General features: G+C 44.4%; 1 protein-coding gene across 6 annotated transcripts in view; it reads left to right on the top strand.

The window, feature by feature from the left end:
• Aopep (aminopeptidase O (putative)) overlaps window positions 1-18,478 on the top strand; it is a 304,665-nt gene that overhangs the window by 240,701 nt on the left and 45,486 nt on the right. For 4 of the 6 annotated variants that reach the window (XM_076837045.1, XM_076837047.1, XM_076837050.1 and 1 more), the window contains one exon: window positions 222-275. The exons of the other annotated variants lie outside the window; for them this stretch is intronic. In XM_076837045.1, coding sequence (XP_076693160.1) covers window positions 222-275 — 54 coding nt within the window. The remainder of the gene's footprint in view (window positions 1-221; window positions 276-18,478) is intronic. 6 annotated transcript variants of the gene reach the window in all.

The raw sequence follows: 18,478 nt of genomic DNA on the forward strand, positions 1-18,478 counted from the left end.
CCCCTACCAGAGTAGCTGCACCATTTTACATTCCCACCTGCAGTGTTGAAGGTTTCCAGTTTGTCCATCTCCTCCTCAGCACTAGGTATTTTCAGATTTCTTTTTGTTAGCCATTCTGGTGGGTGTTAAAGCATACTTTTTAATATTTAATCCTCATATTTCTTGAGAGCATCTGAGAGTATCCAGACACCCTGATAACGCTTCTGTCCTCTGTTTCACAGGTCCAAAGGCTGTGGCCTCCTGGGTGGAATCTCAGTGTCTCTCCGGAATCCCCAGTGAGTCACTGAATCTTGAACTCTCCCACACTGGGTGGGGTTGTAGCAACCTGTTTTTTTCCTGACTCTCAGCTCCTGTGACTCAGAGCCCTCTGTGTCCTTGTAGCATTGTTAGGTGTGGTCTCTCTCTCTCTCTCTCTCTCTCCTGGAAATGATAGCTCTAATCCTCTCTGGAATTGTGTCCATGAAGTGTGGTGTGTTTTCTGCAGAAGTGCTGGTGCCTGGGGGCAGTCTCCTCTGCTCCTTTGTTGTCATGCTCAGGCCCCAGGCTGCCAGACCTGGCTGCAGGGGCTAGTCCCACAGCTGTGCAGCCATATTTTCATCCTGTAGGAGGGTCAGCATGTGCCCCCTCAGGGCCTGGTGAGTGCAAGGTGGTCGCCTTGGTGCTTACTGAGTTCTTGCTGCACCCCAGGGTGTGTCTTTTGGAAAGCTCAGGAGAGGCTGATCACCTGATGGTGTGTGCACAGTAGTGCCATTTTCTTTTTCTCCTCCATGACGGTAAGACAGGAAAACACTCTCAAATTTATTTATGGACTAAAACAAACGAAAATTAGCCTTGGTTTCTTCCTGTAACTGTTCTTTAGCCACCAGCAAATATAGCAATGGTACTTTTACAAGTTTCTATGTTTGGCCCCATATTTTAGTTTTATTACAGAAAATCAGCTGTGTTTCTCGGAGACACTGTATCATTCCCTTTGTGTTTCTCTTCAATTTGTCCATTATAGTGAGACAAATTGTCATTGTTTCTCTTCTAAATTAGAAGTTGTCAAAGGATTTTTCAGGCTGTTGATGAGATTTGTATTCTAGCATACTTCTATTTTAGAATATTCTGTAATCATTTTTGTACTCAATATTATCATTGCTTTTTGATTTTGATGTGAAGTTCCTCTCCTAGGCTCTTGGAGCTTGAGGAAAGGCTCTTAATCCTGACTCTTAATCTCAGACTCTTCCTTCATCATCATTTTACAGTTTCCTCCATAAGAGAAGGCTTTACCTGTTACCTTTTGTTAAATGAGGTTGCAGTATTCTAACTTATTTTATAACAGAGAATGAACTCTATTTTCTCTGAAATGTTATGTTTTCTGAAGTGATTCCTGGTCGTGTTGAGTTTCTAGATGTTAAAGGATGTGCTGGGCCTGTGGAAATCACATCTTGGCTGCAGACCACATCAGGAAGAACTGAAAAGTTGACACAGCCTCACCAAATAAAATCACTACCAGCAAGAAGCTGTCCGGAATAACTGGGAAAACTGTCAGTCAGGCAGCTGGAGGAGTATGGTGGTGACTGTGTTATAAAAGCTGTGCAAGGTCTGAAATAGTTTCCAGTACTAGGCCTTAAGAGAGGGATTGCCACAGGAAAACCAACACCTGCAGATTCAGTTGAGAGCCTCCCTTGGGAATCTGTAAGCGTTGGGAAGGGCCTTCTAGGTGTCTCCAGTTCAAACCCTTGTTTCCATTGTGAAAACACGAAGGTCCTGAGGTTTTAACTCATAGGCCGCCTACTGGTGGGACCAGACCTGCATCCCCTGTCTGTTTGCTCTGTTTGCGTGGGCCTGGCACAGAGCAGCTTTGGGTTCCAGGAGAGGAGAGACATGTCACGCTGGATTTGTGAGTCACAGACTCTGAGGGAAGCAGGGGAAGGAGTATTGGGGACTCAAGGTGACACCCCATAAGGGAGAGCCTTTTCCAAGTTCATTGAGGGCCCCCCCTCTCATTTTTGCTTGCCTAGGCGCATGCTGGGTCAAATTGTGAGAGCTCAGGTATTCCAGAGAGCAGGCCTAGGTGCTCCTGCTGGCACAGCTGGGTGTCTGCAAGAGTTGACATGTTCAATTAGTGAATTACACAAAGCACAGATTATTTGAAGTTTTGTGATGTTTGTCACAGAGCAGGCAACTGTGACATTAAAATACTGTTTGTGTATTTTAAATCAGACATAAGTGTGGCCCGATGCCTAGACATTTTATTTCAGAATGTAAAGATACTCTTCCAAATGCCCTTTTGTCAGTCTGCACAGGTACATTTTAACATTTGTTACTGGTTTGTTCCTGAGATGTCAGCTGCTTTCCATGTCTTGCATAACCATGCCTTGATGTATGCAAATTTAGAGTTAAGTAAATTTTTTATAGTTTAGCTTGGCTATTTGTTTATAGGCGAAATTAACCTCCCCACCCCCAAAACAGTACTGTGAGTTTGGATCATGAAGAGTTCATCCCCAGAACTCTCTGGGCTACTAGAGGGCAAAGTGTGTGGCTTGAAGAAAAGCTGCTGATATTTTTTGTGCAGTGTAACTGGCAAGGGAACAGAGCAGGTAGTTATTGAGCTGACTCACGTGCATAGAAGACCTTCTCTCCCTCCTTTATTCCTCCTGCCAGCAAAATGAAAGGTGCTAGGAAAAAGTCACCAGGTGATATTCCTGCCCTGACAATCCTGGCACACTTTGGTCTTTGTTAGAGATTAAATCAATGACTTGGTCAACAATAGCATTACCTAATCATAGAGAACTGGGCTTATCATGAGGCAAATCTAAATGATGCTGAAATATTTTCCAGCAGAGGATTAGTAGTGTACCAGTGTGTGGGGGGTGGCATGTGTGCTTGCAGGCGTGCATGCACAGGCGCGGTGTGCCTACGACTTAACTTGCCTTTGGCCTCAGAAATCAGGAGGTTTGAGCCAAGGTCTGTAGTGTGACCACAGTCTCCCATCTTGGATGGAAGCTACCAGCATTCTTTCCAGAGCTGGTGCTATTTGCATCTGACTTGACTCATAGACTGACCAGCACCTTTACTCAAAGATAGTTGCTTTGAATATGATGCAAAGTCATTATCATCCTGAGCCATCCCAGGGAGAAGCTCAGTGGAACAAGTAAAGGTAGAGCAAACCAGTCTCCCAAACAGAAGGCAGATCATAATCATTTCCTCACCTTCAGAGTCACCTTTTTTTGAATTTGTATTGGAGTTTTTTGAATTGTATTGAAGTAATGAGAAATCAGATTTGTTTCTACAGAAGTCTCGTCCTTTGTTCAAGTTTTTAAATAGGAGGAAAAAGGAGAATGAACAATCAATCGTAGTGATTGCTATAGATTTTGAACATGTATTCATAACTTGTCAATTTTTAACTTTTCTTCAAACCTGTTTGGAGATTATGTGCTGTCAGGGAAGGGAGAGGTGTATTATAAATATGTCTGGACTTTGGAATTCTATTACTTGTCTTCACATTGATGTTCTAGGCATCTGGAAGGTGAATCAGGTCACTTATATAAAGATTAAGAATAAAGAAGAGGATATTTGTAAGGAATTCCTGGGCTTTTTGCTATGAAAAACTTACCAGCATATTTGGAAAAACTTCCTTATTTTGTTTTAGTTAAGACAGTTCATTATATCTTACTATCATATTAGAAATAAGTCAGAATTAAAGTGAAGTAGCTGTTTTAACCAAAACTCAGTAAAAAGCGTTCATTTGTGGAAGACATTTTACTTGGCAAGCAGTCTTCCGACTTCACTCCCTCAGTAGGAGTTAACCTATGTGGAAGGACACTCTTCTTCCCCTTCCCCAAATGTGTGCCTTTCCTCTCTCCACAGACCCAAAGCTGCAGGTCATCTATGCTGTTAGAGTTATATCAAAACCTAAAGTGCTTTTCTTCTCTTTATAGTCCCTAATGACATGGAACTTGTCATCAGACAGGCGGATTGAAATTCAATCTTCACCCTGTCCTAGCTTTTTACCCTGGACAAACTAGCCATTATAAGCCTCAGTGTCCTCATTGGCAAAGTGCTGCCCCTGCCTGGCTCATTGCTCGCAGAAGATGCCTGCTCTTGCTACTACTGCTGAGCTTCCCTACCAGCATTCCCAGGCTTTGAAGTCACCTGTCCATGCTGTGTTATGAGAACAGAAGGACCCTTGAGGACCAAGACGACTGACCAGGAAATGTAGCCACAGAAGCATGGCCATGGGGGTGGGAGGCAAGTTGAAAGCGTCACTGTGGTATCATGGGCCAGCTTGACGTCCCCGACCTGAACACACAGGCAGTAGTCCAGTCCCTTCTCAGCATCTCCTAGCCACAGGAAGCAGAGGTATAAGGGGTCCACTGTCTCCCAGGCTGACCTAGAGGCTGCCCTGGGGTTGGCAGGCAGTGCCTGCCAACTCCAAGGGAGTTTTAGTTGAAGTCATCTGAACAGCTGCACTGATTTTGTTTGAGGCCTTAGCTCTTTTTACAGAAGTCTGATCATCCCGAACACAAGTGCTTGCCACCATGGTACGGTGTTCTGGGTATTGAAGAATTCCCAGAAACCTTAAAAGCAAGAGTGGAGATATCCACCCCCATCCAGCCAGCAGCTAGCGGGCTTAGAGCAGTACTGAATCAGCTCCCAGTGGGTAACAAGTGTTCCCGGGTGCTGATTTAATAACAGAAACCCACTTAAGGCACTGGAGAAATGGTCCAGTGTGTTGTCTCAGCTGTGAGTAATGGCTTATGCATGATTTAAAAAGGCTTCTCAGAATGACCTTGCTTATGTAATCAAGGATCAATATTTTTTAGAAAGAAGTTTTTATAGGTAAGCCATAACATGACTTGATAATCAGACTTCATTTTCAAGTAGTTAAAAGGGTCACTAGACAAAGCCCAGTGGACTGACACAGGCTTCCTAATGGCGAGGACTGAAACTCCACGTGCCCCCTCAGTTATGAGCAGGCTTGAATATTTTATGGGGGAAGAAATTACTTTTTTATGTAGGATAATTTTCGTGTCAAATGTTATATTAGCCAGCCAGCTCTATCAGCTTAGGCAGGGCACCACTTCTCACTGGATCCCTAATTTTCCCAGTAAAGTGTACTTTAAATACAGAGTAAGGAATGAGAACGTGGGATGGGAATGGGGAATGAATCATGAGAAAATGCCACCACCATTTTCTTAGTCCTTGGCATTCTTGAAATATTCCTTCTTCTGTTGACAGAGGGCAGAAGCTTAACTGTAGGCCTGTGTGCAGGGAGGGCCAGCTTGGAGCCTCTGGAACATTCTCAATTCTCTCCCAGGTGGTGGGCTTCCCCTCTGATGGCAGTGAGAGAACCAAGGACTTGATCAGCCATAGCAATTTCCAAATGTGGTGTTGGAGTGGCCCTGTTGAATACTGCCTGCCCAAAAGATGGTAGCATTTTTGTGCCCTGGCTGGAGCAGGTGGCCCACCATGCCAGTGAGGCCAACCGGCCAAGCTGTTTGGCCGACCGTAGAACCTTGGTAGGCAAAGCAGTTTTATTGCTTTTTTTCTCAAAATAGAAGAAATACTCCAGGGGCTAGTAGGAGAGGAGGAGATAAATATAGCGCTTCCCATTTCCTGCCTATCCCACTCTTTTCCACAGCATTTCATATTTCATGAGATGGACTTTTTGCCCTATCAGCCTCAACTAAAAATAATTCCATACCATTTCGCGATGGGCCTTCTTATTGCTCACATACTCTTTACTATTTTGTTTTTCTCTTCTTTGGTTTCAAGAGTTGTAAAGTTGGGCTGGGGCTGTAGCTCAGTGGTGAAGCGCTTGCCTTGCATGTGTGAGGCACTGGCTTCAATCCTCAGAACCACATAAAATAAATAAAGATACCGTGTGTTCATCTACAACTAAATATATATATATATAGATAGATAGATAGATAGATAGATAGATAGATAGATTGATTGTAAAGTTATCCTAAGTGGCTCGTCTTCTGCATGTAGCACCGGCATCGAGGCTTCTGGCTGGGACCTCCTGTGAGTAGATGGTCGGGCAGCTGAGGAGTCCTGGCTGTGGGGGGTCAGAAAACTCCAGAGACTGACCAGCTTGTCCTTGCTCTTACTTCCCTCATGACTGTTTTCCCCTGTGCTTGTCTCCGTGCGCCTTCCAGCCTCCGCAAGTCAGTGCCGTCAGCCATGGCCACTGTGCAGGGAACCCAGAGCTGCTGCTCTGTCCTCAGCACTGAGTGTGGGTGCTGTCCTTCCCCTTGGCACATGGAAGGGCTTGGATGAGCCTTCGTCCCAGAGATGGCGTAGCGGCTGACAGGCCTCTCTGGCAGAGTGCAGCAGTGTGCTTAGTAGGTGCTTGCAAAAGCTAATCATCAGGAAAGGGAAGGAAAGGCAAGATAGATTGTCCTAGGTCACTGTGCACACCCTTGTCTGCTTATCACATTGATGTTTTCATTATGTGTAATTATTAAGCTGGTATTGATTCTAACAAGTAAAACTAATTTTGAGGACTGGGAGGTAAGGGATTTGTGCTAGATTTTAGTACAAATGAGCTATACGTGAGGATTTCACTAGTTTCTCATTTCCAAACATTTGGAGCATCTGTTGTCATCTCTGGCCTAGGTGTCCTGCGCCGGGCCCACTACAGAAGTCCTGTATTTGTAGCGCAATGGTCGTGATCCTTAGTGGGCTCTGCCTGTTCTGCAGCACTGCCCCCTGGCAGCACTCAGTAGTAACTAAGCTCTGCATGGTTACAGTCTAATAGGGCTGTGACCCTGGTTGAACTCTGTAATGAGGAAAGAGCAGATTTATTTGCTCCCCCTGCATGCCTCCGTCTCCCCCGTGCTCCTTTATTATCTTTAAGAGGAAATTGAATAGCAGAATTCTGCATTCTCATAATGCTGATGGACTGAGGTCATCTTTTCCACTCTCAAGTCAGGAGAAGCACAACCAAAAGGAAGTTTTAGCTTTTTGATTTGATTTGAGGTTTTTTTTTTTTTTTTTTTTTTTTGTGTGTGTGTGTGTGTGTGTGTGTACTGGGGATCTAACCCAGGAGTGCTTTACCACTGAGCTATATCACCAGCTCTTTTTATTTTTTGAGACAGGGTCTCAAATGAGTTGCTGAGGGCCTTGCTAAGTTGCTGAGGCTGGCATTGAACTTGCCATCCTCCTGTCTCTGCCTCCCAAATTGCTGGGATTATAAGTGTGCGCGCCACCACACTCAGCTTAAAACCCAGTTTTAACACTGCATAGCTTTGGCCATAGCATCTGTGTGCGCCTATATGTGTTTTGGAAACTTTGAGGTATAATTTATATACCATAAACAGTCCACTGATTTTTAGTGAATTAACTAAGTTGTACCATGATTGCCACAGTTCAGTTTTAGAGTATTCCTATCCTCCCAGAAAAATTCCCCAATGCCCATTGTAGTCACTTCCCGTTTGTTTCCCTCTTCCCAGCCCTAGGAAGCTAGTAATCTTTTTGTTTCTATAGATTTTCATTTTATGGACATTACCTATCAATGTAATTATACAATATTTGGTCTTATGCACTTGTTTTTTCACTTAGCATGTTTTTAAAGTTTCATCCATGTTGTATTAGTTTGTTCCTTTTTATCCCTGAGTAGTAGTCCGTCATATGGACATACCACATTTTGCCTAGCTGTTTACCAGTTGACACACATTTGAGTTGTTTCCTGCTTAAGGCTATCATGAATAATGCTGCTAGGAGACCCATATGTATTATTGTATGGACATGTGTTTTCAGTTCTCTTGGTACACTCCTAGTAGTCAAAAGTAAATTTATTGACTTAAAAAATTGCCACATTGTTTTCCAGAGTGGAAATTATTACATTCTCATCCTTTATGCATGACTGTTTGAATTTCTCTACATCTTTGCTGAAGGCTAAATTTAAGACATAACCGTAAGGTTCTTTCTTGTTTTATATTTTTAGGGACAAAAGAAAGCTAGAACCTATTTCTAAGCTTTTCCGAATTTTTCAAACATTGTTAACACATGTTAACTAAAATTGTAGTCTTTGTTGCCCTATGCTCTATGTGCTGGTTTCTGCCACCATTCATGCGCTCAGTAGTTTGACAAAATACTATTTAGTTACATTGTTTCTTTGAACTTGATAGAAAGTATAGAGAGTGTGTGGGTATGTGATATTGTCTAAACAGTAAATTAGTTTACACTGAGGAAGGATTTTTTCCTCTGTGATTCAAACCAGTGTTTTTAAGTTTATATTCTTGATTATACACATTGATTTAATATATACTAGACACATGTGGATGTAAAGAGCCATGGTTTAATGATGTGTTTAGATAATTAGTTTCTAACTTGTAAGGATGCTTTATTAAAAATACAGCTATTAATTGTATGAATATGGACTATTTCCAAAACCCTTGCTAGAGTTGTGTAGGCACATTATTTATGACATGACAAAATAATAATGTGGCAGGGACTGGTGTGTGTTTTTAGGACCTAGTGGCTGGAGTTGCTGGTTATTTTGACTTACCCAGGGTGCACTAGTTAAGTAAACCTTACTCAGCAGTGCACTACTTAAGTAAACCTGTTCTGAATAAGTCATAATAGAGCATTCGCGTAAAGTAGCCCTTTCATCATGGGTGACGCCTGTGGAGCAGAGGCAGAAGCCTCAACACAGGTCATGACCTCTGATCTTTGAATTCGTGCCCATCCACAGTGGGTTTTGGCAGTGACTAGGTAAAGAACATTCTGAAGGGAACCTGGAACCTAGCTGAAGGCATGGACGCTGGGATGCAGTCAGGTGCTCAGGCAGCACTGAGGCTCCAAAGTCCACTGGCAGGAGCAAGGGAGCTGGCTTTCAGAGCCTAATGTCTGAATAAACAGCTGTAATGGACCCGATGTGCATGAATGACTGTGACCGCCAGAGGTACCTTGTCACACAAGGTCTATTTGATATAAAAAGGTGGTTGATACTGTGGGCAGAGCCCGCCTTATGGGGTGACATGGGTGTCACAGTGATTGAGGGTGCCCCCAGCACGTGTGGGTGGGGTCCTGGAGCAGGGTGCCTCCCGCGCCCAGCATGTGCTGGCAGGGTGGAGAATGACGGTGATTTGCACGGTCTGCAAGCCCCTGCTGCTGTTGTACAGGTGAGGATGTACAGTATTTGGGCTTAGAGCCTATTTTACATGCACAGTTTACCCAGGTTTCTAGGAATGTGACCACCAGGTAATCTGGGAAGATTTGTGTTGTGTAATTTTTTAAATAATACTTGCCATTTCAGCAAAGCTCCACAGCACTGGGGTACTTGGGTGGCATCTGAGGGGCCACCTGGTGCACTTGCTGTGGTTTGTGTTGTAGCAACTTGGTGTTTGTGGGGATTCTTCTGAACTCCCAACCTGTGTCTTGGAAGGCTCTCAGGCTTTTGTGTGTCGGCACGGAAGTCCATGTGAATGTGTCACAGCCTGCTTTCAGTCTAATTTTCCTTTGTTATAGATGAGACATGTCTTGTGGCTCCTCTCTCCACATTGTGTGTGTTATGTGTATCACGTAGAACTTCATCTCAGCGTTTCTGGTACTATGAGAGCTGTTGGCTCCTGGTTCCCACAGGTTTGGGGCTTGTATTACTGAAGTGCAAAGTTAGCAGGTAGGCGGAAGAAGTGACAGAGCTGACAGGAGGCAGTAGCAGCCCCTGGATTCCAGGGGCTTTGCAGGAGCCAAACCTCCAAGTAGTGGTGAGGGAGGCTGCCTCATTTTCTGTAAGTTGATTCTCTGATGAACTCTAGTATTCCCTCAGACTTGGGCCTGCCTCTGTATTTTACCAACGTAAAATCTTCTCCATTTCCATGCAGTTTCTCTTGGGAAACCAGAGCTATCAAGTGGTCAGGCACACGTTTCTGAGAAGAGAGATATCCGAAAGACTTAAGGCAGAGATGTGAGGGAAGAATCAGACTGTCGGGCCCCGTGGGGCCATTACCTTTTTCCCTGTGGGCAAGGCATAGATATATAGTCAGGTTTTTGGCCTCCATCGTCCTGGCCTTTGCCCTTCTGCCTGCAGGTGTCCCTGATGAGGAGCTGCACTACTATTACGTTGGAAAGATTCCCTCCAGCACCTGTGTTTCACAGCCAGCTAGAGTTACCCAGAACCCTGGACATACATGCCCTTTATTTGTGTGTGTGCTGCTTGCCCCTCCTAGGCTTGATTCCTGCCTTCCATTCATCTTTCAGGCCATCCGATGCCATCCCAGGTACTCCATCATCCTGGAATTTGAGAGCCACTGTGTTTTACTAGCTCTTAATGATTTCAGCACTGATGGAAGGAAGGTGGTGGGTTTTCCAATCATAAATGTTTACTTCTTCCTTTGTTATTGGTATTTTGGTCATTTCAGTGTGTTTGGTTTGGTTTGGTTTTAGAGGGTTTTGGGTTTGTGTATACATGCGCATGTGTGCCAGGGATTGAAAACCAGGGCACTTAACCACTGAGTCACATCCCCAGCCCCAACTCTTTGTATAGTTTGAGACAGAGTCTTATTAAGTTGCTAAGGGCCTTGCTCAATTTCTGAAGCTGGGTTTGAATTTTCAATCCTCATGCCTCAGCCTCCCAAGCCACTGGATTAACTTTACAGTGTTAATTCTAAGCACCGCCTCCAGCAGCTCATCAGAGACTTAGTGAGGAAGAAGAAAGAAAACTCAGCAATATCTTGAAGGCTCCTGAGAAAGGATACTTTAGGGTAGGAGGCAGAAATTTGTGTTAATTTAGTTAAACCAAGTCCATTAATGATGTAGAAACTTGAATTTCCACCAGGCCTTTGCACAGACCTTTGAGAGCCCTTTGGGGAACTCCAAGGGACAATGCAGCTGTCTCCTCTCTCGTGTCCTTGTCCTGGCAACCAGGGTGACAGTGGTTGCCGGGGGCTCCTGTTGCTCAGGGTGTTGCAGTTAGATCAGTACTTGGTGGCTGAGTGGCCGTGTGGCATTCCTGGTTTCTGCATGAAATAACTGGCCATATTTTCTGATGTGATGCCTTTCCTGGATCTTTAAATTTCAGTTCAGCTTGTACTGTTCAAGGAACCAATCCAAGGTAAGAAATTTAACTGTGTAAGTGTGTGTGTGTGTGTGTGTGTGTGTGTGTGAGAGAGAGAGAGAGAGAGAGAGAGAGAGAGAGAGAGAGAGAGATATTATCAAAGTAGTTCTTTCTGATAGAGAAAATAAAGGGGGGTTTTCAAAAAGAAATTTTTAAATTACTGGTAATTCAATCATTTAGAAAGCTATTTTCTCTTGATATTTTGGTGTTTTTCCTTTAAGTCTTTTAAGAAAATTAATTATTGAAAAAGAATGGTAGTATGTTTTATATTTGTGACTTCTACTTTGTGACGTCAGAATCATTTCAGCCAATTTTTACTTTTAAATTAATTGAATTCAATTATTTTGAAATTCTGCTTTAATGGAAAGATTTGTTCTGTATCTTTTTCATAAAAAGTAACTTGATTGACCATGAGGACTGGAATCCAGCATTTAACTGCAGCTGGAGTACTGGGCATGTAAACCTTAACTGTGTCACCTGTGTGCTGGAGAAAGCATTTGTGGACGCAGTCACGGCAGCTGAGTCATGACCAGATTGTATGTGTGGGATAGGGGTCTTGTGGATTCCTCTTTTTTGCCTTTGACTTTCTGCATGTAACTACCAGTATCCAGAGTGACAGTATTGTCCTGTGTTTCCTCATCCTCTCTGAATGTGAGTGACACTGAGAGCCACGGTAAGATCTGAGGGTGTGCCACCAGCTCACCCTTGTGATGGGTGTGTTTAGTTTGTAGTTGTAACAGAAATTCTGGAAGATGAGCCCTTGATCAGCAATTAACTGCAGGACTATTTCTGTTCTACTTTGAGGGTTATTGAAATGGATACTCCCGTCTTATTTCTAAGAAATATGCAGTTACACAGCCATCCCTGCTTTCTGGCTTTTATTAAAATGCAAATAGCCTGAACTTCAAAGTGTCATAATGGAATCCTGACAGCAGTATAACTGATCCTTCGCCTCTCCTCTGGTATTTGTCCTTTTTCATCTGGCCTGGCTGGCCTTTCTGCCAGTCTTGCTCTGAGTTGGTGAAAGCCTCTTGAGTAGGCTTGACCCAGGGCTAGCAGGAAGTGTGGTGCTGGCACTGCTGGGGTTCACGGGCACACCCCCACCCTGCGGGCTCTGGCGATGTTAACAACAGAAAGTCCAAGCTAAATACAAATATGTAGGGGTGGAAAACGATCATTATTTTGACACTTAGTAGGTGCCCCAGCACTGACCTGCATGTGCTTAGTGAGTGAAGCCAGGGACTTGCTCTTCGCTCTTCAGGCATCTGCTCTTCTTTAAAAACAATGTCCTGAAACATAAACAGGCTCTCTCCTCTCCCAGACATTCAAGGGTGGAACGTTCTGGTTGAGCCTCGCATTACCCAGAGTGCCAGGCCACGATGTCACGTCGGTCTTCATTTTAGCATGAAAGAAAGCCAGGTTCTCCCAGCAGCATTTTACAGGTAACGATTCCTAACTGCAGTTTGGCCATCTGTGAGACCATGGGAGCCCAGCTCTGTGGAGACACCCTGGCATGGCCACTGGTGGAGTATGAGATCACGGCTGCACTCTTGTCAAGATGAAAGGGGCCAAGAGGTTTCACTCCATGGGGAACTGCTAGGGCTCACCTGTACACCTGAGGTGGGGTGTCACATAAGCTTCATAATCTGTGGCTGAGACATGTTGTTTTATGTTCCCTTTTGCAAGAAATGTATTCCAGTTCCAACAGTGAGCATGATCCTCCCCCATCTCTGACTTGTCCCAGCTATCTGAGGATTATCCTGTTTGTGGACCATGGGCCACAGCTGAGGGGCTTTGATGTTGCAGAGTCCCTGCCCCTTCTTTGATTACATGTGTTTCTGCTAAAGAAGTCTTTTTCTAGTGCTTACAGGGGGCATGAGTAAGTTGCCTGGTCCCCTGTAGCCTTTTGTTCTCTGTGGTTTCTCTCATCCTGTTACATTAACCATAGCACGGAAAGGGGTGTGATCAGAAGACACATGTCCCAGGAACCAAACTAACTGTGGGGCCCAGAAACACTCCGGCATGACTCAGAGTGGGCCTGGAGACACTATGTCCTGTATGTCCACTTGCCCTGACCAGCCACGGCTGGCTGCTTCTGGTAGCATGCCCTTCCTGTGAGCATACCTCCTGGCCTGGGCTGCTGGGGCTGGGCAGGTGCTCCACAGGTGCCGGGAGCTGTTGTGGGCCAGGCAGCTGGTCAGAAAGTCTGTCTCATCAGGACTAGAGAGGGCTCCCTTCCAGGGCCATGGGGTGGGCACCAAGCATTGGTATTCAACTGTGCCTCTCAGTCACGTGCCCCACTAAGTACCTCTGCCTTTCAGAGGTGTCACTGAAACAGGAGCCTTGGGGTGAAATCTGGACATGGTTTCCTCTGCGTAGTGGTGGGCAGTGAAGGACGGTCACAGTCACTGCCGGCGATACTGGTCAGAGAACATGTCCCCTAAAGAGCCGATGCTCTTGCAGCTGACAGTGTGTTCTCTCAGGAGTTGGCTTCTAGGCACAGGACCTCATTCTGACCCATTTCAGTGGCAACAGAGATGGGTTTATAACTAGTAAGTAATAGGTATTAGGAATGATGATCAGAACAAGCAGGAGTGCACAGCTGGGTCGGGTAGAGCCAGGGTCACTTGTAGTGGTTCCCTTCTCTGTGCTTTCTGATAAAACAGCCTTATCGCTGACTTTATATAAGATGTACTGTTCTTGAAGGTCACCTAAAGGTCATCAGTGAGTTGGTGTGTGTGCATGCACAACAGGGATCAGGATTTCCCTAATACTGTGCCAAGTGCTAGAGCATAAGAATTCATTTTAGAACAACTGTTTTGAAAGTAACCACGTACCTTCCAAAGAGATTTCTCTTGGAAATAGTACAGTTGGAGGCACACCTGACTGGTCGGCAAAGGTGCCTGCAACTTCAGCCAACCCTGATGGCTAAGAATAGCTCCTCTGAGGGTGCTGCTAATCTCCGGGCAGTTCTCCACCACCAGGTCATGGAGCCTCGAGGCTGGCGAGACTGAGGTAAGCCCAGCATGTCCTCGCTTCACCTCTTCTGTGGAGACCTTTGTTCCTCCTTCCCGTGCTGGCCGCCCCCCCACCCCCGACCTCCGTGTCCCTTCAGAGGCCTCAGGCCCTCAATGCCCATTGTGCCTCCTACACTCAAAGAGTGACCCCCTGCTTCCACCAACACTGACTCCTGCCTCCCCCGCTGTGTGTCCCTGCCTTTCTTTGACAGGTGATGGGACAAACCAGTAGAATTGAAAGGCTTGTTGTGTGTCTGTGGTGTTGTCATTAGTCAGCGATTCCTCATGTTGAGAGAAGTTCCCAGAAGGTACGCTTCCCAGCCCAAAGCATCCTCCTTCTAAACGATGAAATATTAGATTAATTGTGTGACACTATAATGAACAATAAACTTACCCTGCTTAATGTGCCTTTCACCAAAAAGGTCACGTGGGAAGTTTTTGACATTTAGAAATATGACCTTTAAGTTGAATCTTCAGCAAGACTCAGCAAATCACAATACAGTTTTTTGTATTTACTTTATTTTGGGACATTAGACATGGGAGTAGAGTATGAAATTCAGAATGGTTCTACATATAGAAAATAGCAAAATCATGTTGCATATTCACAAGTTAAATGCCAGAAATTCCATGTGTGAGCACTTAAATTTGGCAGTATGGTAAATAGACATTTACAATATCAAATTACATTACTTGCTTAATCCAGTGGGGATTTTAAAATGTTGTATGTTGTTCTCTGTCCCTGTTTTGCTGTTAGCTCTTAGTGAAGGCTTTGAAAATAAGAGAGTTGCTTTCTGAGTGACATGATGAGGACATGTCCCTGCTTTGTGTTCTGTTGGAAGTCTGATTGTGAGTCCTGACAGACCTGTTGCTTTGTTCTCCAGGGCACGTGTGCAAGAGCAAGGAAATTTCCAGTTATATTTGAAACCTAAGCATGTTCTTATTTCTTGCTCAAAATCAACACATAACTAGTGATTTCCTTAACTTTATTTTTATTATATTTTTAGATAGCTTGTACAACTGTCTTCATAAAGGGAATCCTTAATAAAAGAGACTGAGACATTTGATAAAACTCTCCTCACCCCATGTTTCTCATTCCTAGCCCTGAAGATCGATATGGTAGAGTAGCATCATGATTTCAAAGGACATTGGAAACTGGAAAATACAGATTGAGTCCTAATACAAGTTACATGGAGAATTTAAGGCTGTGTTCCTTAACGTCTGAGAGTCACAAGTGGCAGGAATAGCACAGGAGCTGAGGTTGAAGCAGCGTGAAAGTAGCTGTAAGGTAGTTTTCAAACTTAACTTGTTCATTCATTTTTCCTAACTTACGCACTATGCTCGCCAGTCCTCATCTGGCTACAGGCACTGGTTTGTTAGATGCTGGAGTTTGTAAGCTCCCTCATTCTTCGCAGGGAGAGCAGCAGCACTAGTGTGTATTTCTGTTTAACAGTCTCAGGTTGCATATGAGCCTCCCTGAGAGAACAGAGACTCTCTGATGATTATAATGAAGATCTCTGAGAAGAGGGTGGAGGACGGCCTTGCTGACACTTCTTTAGGCCTGCATTGGATTGCTTGTTAGAATTTTGGTTTTTTTAATCAGAGAAAAGTGTTGGAGTGCATCCTGTACACCTAGCATTTTGCCTAGGAAAGAAAAACAATATTTTCTTAGGAAGAAAAACATTTTTTGAACTGATCACACACTATTTTCCTCCTGAAGTTGGGCATTAATGGTTGGGATGTTTGAAAAGGCTGCCCCTGTTATGCACCCTTTCAGAGCAGCCAGTAGCCAGAGCCAGCAGCTGGGACTGCAGTTCAGGATCACCTGGAACATATCGAAGATGGAGAGTTGATGTCTAAGGTGGGTAGTAAATAGTGCAAGGAATTTCCTTTAGCTTATGATTTGATGTTTTTTAAAGAATTCCCTGTGTGGCACAGCTGGCTATCAGTATATACAGCAGGTCATTCATCCTTCCAGATTTGCTGCCTGCTGCAGGTGTTTCAGATGCCTCACTGGGAGATTGGGTCCGAGAGCATGGATCACAGACCACAGAGAGTGGATCCCATGACAGGGGTCACATTGAGCTGCTTGAACACAAAGGATTATACGTAGATTTGTGTTTTAAGTCTTCCCAGATTTTCACTGTCTGCAGTAGCTGAGAGCTGCAAGAGCTCCTGCAGCGTTGAGGGCTTCTCAATGCTGGGGACGTCCCTCAGCATGAGGATGGCCTAAATCTCCCACTGGCCTTGCTTGCTTTTTGTAAGATTGCTTGGGCCTGGCATGGTGGCATACACCCGTAGTCCCAGCTACTCAGGAGGCTCAACAACTTAACGAGACCCTGTCTCAAAATTTAAAATGAAAAGGGCTGGAGATATAGCTCAGTGGTAGCGTGTCCCTGGGTTCCATCACCATTACCAGAGAGAGAGAGAAACAGAGAGATTTCTCAGAGGGACATTTAAAAATTATAATTGTTTAAAATATGAAAAGAAAATCTTTTGATTTTACTTTTTAAGGTTGTAGTTCTGAAGACAGAATTTATCTGGTAAGCCCTATGTGCTTTTAATCTTTGCCTATGAAACAACATCCTAGATTTTGAATAAATTCCTAAGAGTTACCACCCTTAAAATGACGAGTCATAATGAGATTTGGGGAGAGGTCTTTCATACCTTTGAAATATGTCTATCTTTTAAAAAGTTTTTTCACTTAATCATGTAAAATATTTGTGATAAAGTACAATATGTATTTACTTATTCTTAAAAAGGAAATATTGCATTTCATTCCTTTCAGCAAATGTCAGAATGGTTGGACTCTGTTTTGAAGGCCTTTAAAAAGGAGTGAAAACTGTAGCTTGTTCCAGATGTCCCCGAGCAGGGCACAATGGAGAGGGGCGTAAAAACCAGGCAGGACCACCAGGGCTTGACAACACCACGGGGCCTGTGGGTTCCAGAGCCCTGTGACCTTGCAACCTGGCCACATGCTGGCCTTGGTTGGCAGTATCCATGTGCCATCTCTTGAAGTGCCTGTCACAGGACCCTGTGCCCTGAGCTTTGGCAGGTCACACGTTCTGGACGTGCTCATTTCAGAAGGTGGCACCGTCTCTTTAACCTTTTGGTGCAGAGCCAGTGAGTCAGCTTGGACCTCACATGAATGAGGTGTCTTCTACCTGAGAAGAGGTGTGGGGTCACCCAAAGTCCATAAATAGGATTTTTCATGGTTGGTTTGTTTTGTTTTGTTGTTCCCCCGACAAAGGCCTGAGAGCAGTGTGTGTGTTTTTGTCTTTCTGGGGATTGAAGCACCAGGGGCACTCTGCCACTGAGCTACATCCCCAGAACCTTTTGAATTTTTAATTCTGAGGCAAAATGTTGCTGAATTGGCCAGGCTGACCTTGAACTTGCCATCCTCCTGCCTCAGCCTCTTAAGTTACTGGGATTTCAGGTGTGTGCCACAGTGCCTGGCATTAGCTTGGTTTAAATAACTGTTTTAGGTTGTTTCAGAAGTAACACATTTTTGGTTTGTTAGCCTTTATTGTGATCTTTTTAAAGGAGTGGGAAATTTGCCTTAAACTATAACCAATGTATCTTAAGAATTCTTTCTGAAGTCATCTTTTTATTTGAACCAGAAAGCTGATTAGAGTTCACTGTTAAAAATGATAAGCTATAAAAATAACCATGAAAAATATTTTTTGTCCTTGGCTCCTAGAAGTTGTCAAAAATACTGCTTGACTCAGCCATAGAGCATGTGTAGGATTTTGTCATTTGAGATTATGTTGTACACTAAGAGCATCCTAGACACCAGTGCTCAATGAACTCAGGTGTTTTCCAGGAAATTTATCTTGCAAATCTCCCCTGAGATAAATGCATACACACGTGATTTTGTAGAGGAAATAAAATAAAATATAACCTTTGACTGGGCATAGTTTGCTCTAGGAGATGGAAGGATTTGGGAAAAAGCATGTTAGGAGCAGGAAAGGGGCCTGGAGCTTTGCTCACTTGTCAGGGCTCCCTGTGGGCTCTCACAGCTCCTGAAGAAGGGCAGCACATGGTCCTAATGAACTGGCAGCATTTGAAGGGATTTCTCCTTCAAGATTTCATCCTTCCAGATTTGCTGCCTGCTGCAGGTGTTTCAGATGCCTCACTGGGAGAGGCATGGATCTCATTACCCATTGGAGAAGCTCAGATGCTCCTAGGGAGATGCATGGCCTCACTTCCTGATTCACCCCAGCTTTCTACCTTCAGCCCCCACTCACAAATTCAGACCATGAGTGTGATGATGTGGTGGGGGCTGTTGGCACCTTGGACATACACAAGGTGCACAGAGCTCTTTAGATGAAAATCACTCAGTGTGGGAAATGCTTTAGTGTGACATACTGTTCATCCAGCTGACTGTCCATCCATGTTCCTTGCAACAAATTCC

Source organism: Callospermophilus lateralis, chromosome 17 (genome assembly GCF_048772815.1).
Source record: "Callospermophilus lateralis isolate mCalLat2 chromosome 17, mCalLat2.hap1, whole genome shotgun sequence".
In the NCBI taxonomy this organism is placed as follows: Eukaryota; Metazoa; Chordata; class Mammalia; order Rodentia; family Sciuridae; genus Callospermophilus; species Callospermophilus lateralis.